At 48.9% G+C, this 9,703-nt stretch overlaps 1 protein-coding gene across 1 annotated transcript in view; it reads left to right on the forward strand.

The window, feature by feature from the left end:
* The window catches only part of LOC103582136 (monocyte to macrophage differentiation factor 2), an 11,561-nt gene extending 4,043 nt beyond the window's left edge, over positions 1 to 7,518 (forward strand). Inside the window, exon 3 of the mRNA XM_008563816.1 lies at positions 799 to 7,518. Coding sequence (XP_008562038.1) covers positions 799 to 1,002 — 204 coding nt within the window. The 3' untranslated portion in view covers positions 1,003 to 7,518. The remainder of the gene's footprint in view (positions 1 to 798) is intronic.
* The last annotated feature ends 2,185 nt before the right edge of the window (positions 7,519 to 9,703 follow it).

Genomic DNA, 9,703 nt, shown 5'->3' on the forward strand with positions numbered 1-9,703 from the left:
TTTTTCTTATTATTTTTTTTCTAAATATTTTTGCCGTGGACATGTATAATGTTTTTTTTTTGTTGTGGTGAAATATACACAACATAACATTTATTGTCTTAAAAATGTTTCAGTGTACAGTTCAGTTGCATTAGGCACATTCATGTTGTCATGCAGCCATGACCACCATCCATCTCTGGAAGTTTTTCATCTTCACGAGCTTAAACTCCAGATCCATTAAACAATACCTCTTCTTTCCTCCTCTGCCCAGCCCCTGATAATTCACTCTATCTCTACTTTCTGTCCCTATGAATTTGAATACTCTAGGTGCTTCAGATAAGTGGAATCATATAGTATTTGTCTTTTTGTGACTGGCTTATTTAATTTAGCATGATGTCCTCGAGGTACATCCAAGTCCTAGCATGTGTCAGAATTTATTCCTTTTTAAAGCTGAATAATATTCCATGATAAGTACATACCACATTTCATTTATGCATTCATCCGTCAATGGACACTTAGGTTACTTCTGCCTTTTGTCCATGCTTTCAATTCTTTGGGTATCTACCCAGATGCATTACTTTTTAGAAAAGATTTTGAAAAGCTATAAAAATGTTCTTTGAGATTTGGATAGACATGTATTACATTTGAGAATTTGGGGAGAAGTGATGACATCACAGTGTCGAGACTCCCCACCTGGAAATCTGGGCTGGCTCGCCATCTGCGTGTATTTTAGTTTTGGGTGGTGGGAGAAGGGCTGGGTGCTACTGGCCTTGCTGGCTACTCTTCTGACCTGTGCCCCACCTTTGTCCTTGCTGACAGCCCAACACCGAGGGCATCTGGGAGCTGATGACCGGAGGGGTCTTCTACTGCTTGGGCATGGTGTTCTTCAAGAGTGATGGGAGGATCCCCTTTGCTCACGCCATCTGGCATCTCTTTGTGGCATTTGGTGCTGGTACCCACTACTATGCCATCTGGAGGTACCTCTACCTACCGAGCACCCTGCAGACCAAGGTGTCCAAGTGAGGTGGCTCAGCTTCCATGGGTCATTTGGGCTTTTGGAACAGACCATCATGGAAAGTGTTTCTGCGAACTTTAGCACAGAGCACAGTGCTGAGGCCTGTCTGCCCTTCCTAGGTAGCGTTTTTGATGGGTTTGAGGTTACTTCTGGTGACAGCCAAACTGTCCCTCGAGTCTGCAGCAAAGAAGCTAGCATTTAGTCATTTTTGCAGAGGAGAAATTAACCTTGTAATGTGTTTCTATTTTAGACAAGTGTTTCCTAATACAAACAACGTTAACATCTTCAAAAAAGGGAGCAGACACTGTCCTGGCAAATGGGGGAATGACGGGCCGATACATGCTTCTTCAGGCCTGGGGAATCTGGCAAGAAGTCTGGTGGGTTGTTTATACCTGAGTGGCCAGGCCCTCCTCTCTGCTACCAAAGTCCTGGCTGGGGAATTATCCCTTGTTCAGGGAAAGTCACCCAGCTTGTAGATCAGGGATGGTGAATGTCCATGACCATGGCAGACATCACCAATCAATGGCAGCATATGCGTAGTATCAGAATTCAGCACAGTACCCTGGGCAGCCACTACCAAACGATTTGGCACTCGTGATGGAACCTCTTTGCCTTTTCTGCCTGGTGTGCTCTGAAATGGGATCGTAGCCAGAGCAGCTAAAAGTCTCCATGTGGGGAGCATGCTTATTTCCTGACACTAATGCCTTCTACTCCCTGTCCTTTTTCCCTTTTGGGGAAGCTCCTGGAGTGGGTAGTTTGGAGGCAGTAGAGGGAGACTGAGGCACACACCCACGTAGCCTCTGATATCTGTTCCACCATAGTTGGTTCTCAGTACAAAGGAGAAGCGAGCAATTGGGGATCGGGATGCTGTTCCTTGGCCATTTTTTCTCATCCTAAAAAATCCAGAGAAATTATGAAAGTCATTCATTCATAGGAAGGGCAGGCAGATCTCTGGAAACTTGCTTACTTGCTCCATACTTGGCTTTTGTGGTGCCAACATGCAGATTCTCTCTTGGTGCCAGTCAGTGGCTCTAAGAGGGTGCTCAGATGAGCCCCAGAAGGAAGGCCTCCACCTCACTTGGATGCAGATCTGGGCAGAGTGTCCAGGATACCCTCAACCTCTGACGTGCCCAGTGGCCCAACCACAAGCCTTCCAGGAGCTTGTCCTTACAGCTCCCCTCAAGGCTGGGCCAGCCTGTCTGTTAAACATTTGGATATTCACTGCAGAGGGGAGTGGCATGCACAGCAGAGGGGAGTGGCATGCACAGCTCTGGGATCTGAACTGGATTCGCAGAATCTCTGGATAAAGAGTCTCTCAAGTCAGAGGGTCCTAATACTATGACACCCAACCAGAGTGGGGTGGGCGATGGTGGGCAGAGGCAGGATGCCTTGTGCTCAGCTCTCCATTCCAGGGTATTCAGGGCTGCGGCATCTGCATCCCATGTGTGCGAGCCAGTATTAAATCACCTCGACACATTCCTCAGATGGATGGCTTCTGAGCCGGGAGATGCTTTGGGGGTAGGTTTTATCCTGCCTGTGTGTGTGTGTGTGTGTGTGTGTGTGTGTTTGTGTGTCTGTGCAGGCGCTCTCTACTCTGGGAAGCTGTCTTCAGTAAGCCTGCCTGTGGAGCTCACCTGGTATTTCCCACCAGCTGGGGTCAGGGTCGGAGGTCAGAGGGGGAGGGAAAGCTTTGAAGGGGAGGGCAGACTGCAGAGAGGCTCACTCCTGATTGGGGGCAGGGACGCTGAGACTCGACCTCTCCCTAGACCTGAGGCTGGGGGAGGGGGTCACATGGGTTCTGGCATGCTGTTTAGGAAATCTCCCAAAGCATGGCACCATGCTGGTCTGAAATAAAAATCCTGTCATCACGTTGCATGTTTCTTTTTCCGGGGCCAGTGACTTGGGGCTCCTTTAGTGGCCCCATAGCCTTGCTGAGCTCCTTAGTCTGGTACCTGCATCTCCTTGTGTCTCTCCTCCCACGCGTTTGATCTTGCATTTCCCCAAGACATCCCCCCCCTTCATGCCCCTGTACATTTTGGGGTGCTGGTCCCCCTGCTGGGAACTCTGTTCACCCCCCATCCACCCAGCTCACTCCTACTCATCCTTCAGAGCTGAGCCTTCTCCACTCCGTCAGCACCCACACCAGGCCTGCTGGGGAAGAATCCCAGGAAAGCACTGGGGAGCGGGGTGCAGAGATGGGGGTTGCAAATGGGTCTGGATCTGAATTTCTAAAGCCACCTTGGGTGTGGATGGGAGCCTCACGCTGTGGGGTAATTTAGACAGTACTGAGAGCTGTCGCAGTCCTGGGTTTTCTGCTCCCCAACTTCCTTTTCTATATCAGTCTGCAGAAGCTGTGGAGCATTTACCTCCAGCTCTGGCTGAGGAAGTTGGGGTGGGGGATGGCTCAGGCTGCTACCAGTGCCCACACTGGCTTCAGGCACTGCAGGTGCTAAAAGGGGGCCGTTGGACCTCAAAGGGCTGGGAGATGGGCACTTATCAGATTTTCCACCATGTGCTGTGTAACCAGATGCTGAAACGCAGGCTCTGGGAACAGCATCCGTGGGATGTGGAAAGAGCCAGTGGAAGTCCCGGCAGCAGGTGCCAAGGGAAGGAGCAGGAAGCTGGAGGAGGTGGAGGCTTACCTGTGTGGAGCGCCTCCTGGTGCCAGTCTCTTTTCGTGCTAGTGGTTTTATAGATGCTCTCTCTACTGATTGATACAGACTCCCCCATGGGGTAAGGATTATTAGCTGATCTTACAAAGCAGGAAGCCAAAGCACAGAGACGTTTGGTGACTTTCTCAAGGGTGCCCAGCTTCTAACTGGCAGAGCAAAGCTTTGAAGCCAGGACCATCTGATGCCCAAGCATCCTACTGTTGGTCAGACCATGCTGTTTCCGAGGAAGGCTACTCCCTCCAAGTCTTTCCCCTGGAGAGGAAAGCTGAGCTAAAAAAGGAAACTTAAATAATAACTTTAAAAAAAACCCCTGTTGTGTAGCATTTGCCAGTTTCCATGGTGTAAATACTCCCACCATGGCCAAGTTCACGTTACTGATGTGGTGTCACTGCAGATGGCGAGTGATGAGCTGGACAAGCTAGCCTGGCAGGGTGCTACCCCACTGCCCCTCACCTGTGCCCTCACAAAGCCTGGAGTGTGGAATCGGTGAGAACAAATCCAGCCCTGGAGGGTCCCTGTGCAGGCCCAGGTCTGTCACCGAGATGCTTGGCAACTTCATTTTCAGAGTATGGATTTTGGAGCCAGTGGGACCTGACCCAAATCCAGCTCTACAAGGACCAACAAGCAAGATCCTTGGGCAAGTCCCTCATCCTCTTTGTGCCTCAGTTTCCTCATTTGTAAAATGGAGACTGTGATAAAAAAAATGCTACATACGAAGTTTTGGGGTATCTATTGCTTGCTATCACAAAAAACATCTATTTTACTGATTTGGAGATGAAGCCTCAGAGAGGTTGAGTAACGTGTCCAAGGGCACACAGCTTGTAAATGTCTCTCACATATGCTGTCTCCCCCACTCCACTGTCTGCACTTCAGGGTTCCCTGCCCCTGGAGACGAGCAGTTGAGAGGATGGTGGGCTCTACGTTTCTGCTTCAGCCCATTCATGTGCTCTGAAGGGTAGTAACATAGGTGTGAGGTTTTGTTCAACAGCTGGTGTTCAGACCAGTGTTGGACAGGGCCATCCCCATGGGACAGAGGTTCCCACCCAGGCTTTCAAAGGACGACCGTTTGGGAGAACGTGTTGCCATGTGGCTCCTAGTGGAAGGGTGGCCGGGAGGAGGGGTGCTGCTTCCATCCCGTGTTGATTCCAAGTACGTTCTCTGGTCCGATGCTAATGCTCACTGCGGGAGTCGGGATGCTCCTCCTGTGCACAGCTGGCCAGTAGCAGTCCACGTATCTCAGTCCCATCGGCCTCTCTAGGTGTCTTACTTGAGGTCTGATGTGCAGTGTTGGAGAGCTGGAGCAGCCCTGACCTTCAGACTGAGTTGGAAGGGGTGGGAGAGCAAACTTGAGAGCTCCTTTATATAAAGCAGCAAATGGGGGATGAGAGCAGGTGAGTGACATGCCCAGGGGTGTGGAGCTGGGAGAGCGGATGTCCAGTCCAGTGCTCTTTCCCCCTCTCACCTCCTTTTTGTCCTCCCAGGGGACTACTGTCCTTTTCCCATGTCTAATGCAGTGGCCAAGTCCTGCCCACTCCAGTGACAGGATATGCACCCTGCTGCCTGCTCTTGCAGCCTGGAGGCATAGGTGGCACAGCTCTTTGAAGAGCCCACTTACACGTCTTCCTGCCAGGGAGGGAGGAGAGGCCCACCCTCCTTGGGACCTCGTCTTCCATGTGTGGACGTGGGTACACTTGAGCACACAGCTGCCAGAACATGTGGCTCTTTTGTTCCAATTTCCATATGTCCAAGCTTGATTGGCACAGAAGCAGGAGGCTTTGGGGCATCTTGGAAAAGGCTCATGGTAGGAGCCAGGAGATGTGGGTTCTGCTTTTCTCTTCTGCATTTGCCATGTGACTTTGGGTGGATGACTGTCCTCTCTGTGCTCTCATCTGATCAGCTATAAAATGAACCGGGGGCCCTCCTTAGCTGATTGTAAGCTGCCTGTCCATCTCCAAGCTGTGCACACCACGGATGAGCACAAAGCCCGAGCTGGTGGGCATGGCAGACCCCTCCCTAGCTCGAGGAGTGGTCCCTGGACCCAGAGAATTGTGGACCCAGCTCCTCTCAGGAGCGATGCTGAGACCCTCTTTCATGCACAGACACCTCTGGTAGACACAGCATAGAGAAAATAACAATAAATCCCAGATAGGCAGAGAAACAGCAGACATCCTCTAGTGGTGTTCTGTCTAATGTAGTAGCTGTTAGCTGCAAATGGCTATTTAAATGAAGTCTATCAAAATTAAATCAAAGTTAAAATTCATTCTCACATTCACCCTACCCACATTTTAAGTGCTTAATAGCCGTGTGTAGCTAGTGACTACCATATTAGACAGCACGAATATAGACCATTTCCATCATTGTAGAATGTTCTATTGGACAGCACCAGTAGGTCAGTGACTCTCAAACTTTTTGATTTCAGGACCCTTTTATACTCTTAAAAATATTGAGGACACCAAAGAACTTTTGTGTAGGTGGGCTAATATCTATTAACATTCATTATACTGGAAATTAACAATGAGAATATTTTAAAATAGCTATTAATTCATTTAAAGATAACAAACCCCACTATGTGCTAACACACTAAACATATTTTTCTATTAAAAATGACTATATTTTCCAAACAAAATAAATGTAGGGGAAGAGTGGCATTGTTTTACATGTTTGCAAATCTCTTGAATGTCTGCCTTAACAGAAGCCAATCAGACCCTCCTATCTGCGTTAGTATTCAGTCTGTTGCAACATCACATGCCAGGAAGCCTCTGGAAAACTTTGCTGGACACATGTGAAAGAATGAGAGGGAAAAAGACAAATAACTTCACAGTATATTAGGAAAATAGTTAGGCTTTGTGAACCCCCTGAAAGGGTGCTGGGGGTCCCCAGGGCACCTGGACCAAACACTGTTGAGAGCTACTGATCTGGAGTTTCCCCTTCATTTCACATCTGCTAATGCTCCATCAGGGGCAACTTTCGTAGACCAAGACTATCCCCATTTTAGCCATTTAGACAGACCTGGAGACACGGGCAGGACGGGGCAGGATGCGTATGAGCAGTGGAATGGGAGACTCTCTGGATGTTCGAGGCCAGTTACTATGAGCACAGTATCCAGAACTTAGTAGGTTCTCAGTACTAATTTGGTCTTGGCCATGTGTGGTCTCTCCTCCTCTTCTGAGACTGGGAAGGCTTGCCTAGGAAGCCTTGGGAAAGCATTGGCCCCTGTGCATCCAGGGTTGGAAGAAGGCAAATTCACAATGGTGATCTGCATGGTCACTTCCCTGGCCTCTGCTCGTGGTGACATTGAACATCAGAAGACGAATTGGAACGCTAATCGGAGGCTCCTGGCTTAGTTTTCCCAGCTCAAGTTTGCAGTGAGCTCTGACTGTCCTTGGTGGGTCTGTAGTACGGAAACTCGGTGGCCAGCTGCGTGCCAGCCCTGGGATTACTGGATGAATACGGCAGGGTCTGGGGTGAAAGGACGAGGTAATGAAATGGTTCTGTGCAGTGTAAGTGTCAAGGTGGCCTCTGAGGACAGACCCTGAGACTCATCGAGGCTCCTCTCTAGGTTGAGGGAGTGTCTGTCAAGTGACTGAGAAGGGGGTTGGTTTTCTTAACCGTAAGGATTTTTTTCATTAAAATAATATATGCTTATTATAGAAATTCCATAAAGTACAAGAAAGGTGGAAAATATTACCTAGTGTCTCCCTATCCCACAAAATCACTCTAAACCTTTTAGTGGTTTTCTTTTTGTGTTTCTTCCAGATCCATGAGGAGTGTTTTACTTTAGCATTTTCTTCTCTTGCTGTATACACTTTTATATCCTACTTTTAAAGTATTTTTCCATATTATTTCAAGCACTTTGTAAACATTATTTTAAAAGTCTAGGGCTGGCCGGTTAGCTCAGTTGGTTAGAACGTGGTGCTGCTAACACCAAGGTCCAGGGTTCCATCCCTGTACTGGCCAGCTGCCAAAAAATAAATGAAATAAAAGTCTGCATTGAGTGGGTGGGTGTACCACAATTTCTATATATACACACACCCAATCTGTGGTGAGGATCTTTCGACATAAAGTTCCCCCACACCGCCCTTACTGAGGGTATTTTCTTTAGGCCACATTAAGGAAGTTAGGTAAAACTTGCCTCATGCTGTCTGTCCACCCAGCCACAGCTGTCATTCTGTCTGCTCTCACTGAACTGACTATTCCCCACAATTGGCCACTGTCCCTATCCCTGGGGGAGTCTGGGCACCCTGGGACCTACTGCCTGGGTGCTGCCAAAGAGCTGGTTTGTCTGGAAGATCAGAACAGTCAGCTCTGGCATGAGGAGTGAGACGTGGAGGGGTGAAGGGAGGTGGAGCTGGGTACTTGTCCTGCAGATGATCTGGTTGTGGGTGCGGAGGGGTCGCTGTTGGAGGCAGGGCCACGAGGGCCTCATGCGGTTGAGGGGACCGCATGTATCCTGTCTAATGTAGCTCCACTGCTGCTGGGAAACGGGGGATTGGTGAGGGTGTCGGTGTTCTTTCCCTGCTTACAGCACCCTGTAGGCTAACCGTTAGCTATTTGGGAGCTTTGTAAGTCATGAAACCCCTGTTAGTGTGCTATTGGCCAAGGTGGGGGTGTTTACATCTTGGCAATCGGCAAATGCTACGCATCAGAGCTTAGTCGTTTTGGAGGGCTAGATTACCAGCACACCACTGCCTGCACCCCAAAAGCACTGTGCCACACCCTGTCACCCTCTTTATCACTATAACTGGTCATATATGCATTTATGAACATGTGCATATTCACATCCATGTTCTTATATATTTCTCCCTGAAAACCTGGTAAGGTGAAATTACTGTTTCCATTTTATGTGGGGAAACTGAGGCTGCTCAGAGAGGTGAAGTGACTTGTCCAAGGTCATCCAGCTCTTAATCCTTGGGTGTTGCAGCCTTCCTCTTTCCATGGCATCAGGCTGCTTTGCTCCCAGAGAGCTGAGATCTGAGGCAGCAGGCAAAGGCCACCTCCCTAAAATCCTCCTGGCAATCCCGTCTCCTGGCTGATAGATTCCTGATTCTGTCAGTTTTGCCTGAGCCATGAAAGGTCTGAGGATGCAGACGTTCTCTGCTTCTGCCTCTGGTCAGGTCACCTTGGGGAACTGGCAAAGGCTGCAACTCTCTCTGGTGAGCAAGGACACTGTGCCCAAAGCCTCCTGCAGGGCCTAGCAGTTCTTGAGTCCCAAAGGGATGCCCTTTGTTGTTGGGGCTCGACTGGGCAGGAAGGAGGCTGCGGGCTTGTCTCCTATAGCATTTGTGTCTATGCAGACAGCTTTCCCCACCAGCACCCACAAGATAAAGCAGCATTTAAATACCATAATAAGGCAATATTTTAAAAAATATTAGGTGACTCTTTGTATCAATCTGGTGTTTTGGGATGAGGATTTGGGATCTACTGGACTAGGCACAACTATGACCACACACACATCTACACAGGTCTACAAATGGGATCTCTCTGCCCACGTACCCTCAGCTTGTCCTGTTAACTTTCTCTTTGCAAATCTGGCTTCATGATGGGCTTTCGTGGCTATATTTACCCTTGTTGCAGTGTGAGGAGGGGAGGGTGCCATATCCCAGCTGAGGCTGGCAGCTCTTGTGGGTAGGGTTTACCTGTGTGCCATGATACCTGCCTGTTGCATCGTCTGGGCCAGGCTCCAGGTTGCACGGGGTAGCTGTCTTTTTCCCTTGATCCCCCGTGTCACTGTTTTTCAAACCCTTTTGATTAAGACCCATGCTAAGAAATAGATCTTGCACCGTAGTTCCAGTTTACACACCCTTCATTGAAATGGCATGCACTTGGGTGATGTTCTCTGATATTTCCTGTCCTATCCATCTTATCCTAGACTTAGTCTGTTCAGGCTGCTGTAACAAAAATACCATAGACTGGGTGGATTATAAACAACTGAAATTTATTATTTACAGTACTGGAGGCTGGAAGTCCAAGAGCAAGGTGCTGGCAGATTCGGTGTGTGGCGGGGCCCTCTTCCTGGTTCATAGACGGCACTTTCTCA

The sequence above is a fragment of the Galeopterus variegatus genome, unplaced genomic scaffold (genome assembly GCF_000696425.1).
Source record: "Galeopterus variegatus unplaced genomic scaffold, G_variegatus-3.0.2 Scaffold15032, whole genome shotgun sequence".
Lineage (NCBI taxonomy): Eukaryota > Metazoa > Chordata > Mammalia > Dermoptera > Cynocephalidae > Galeopterus > Galeopterus variegatus.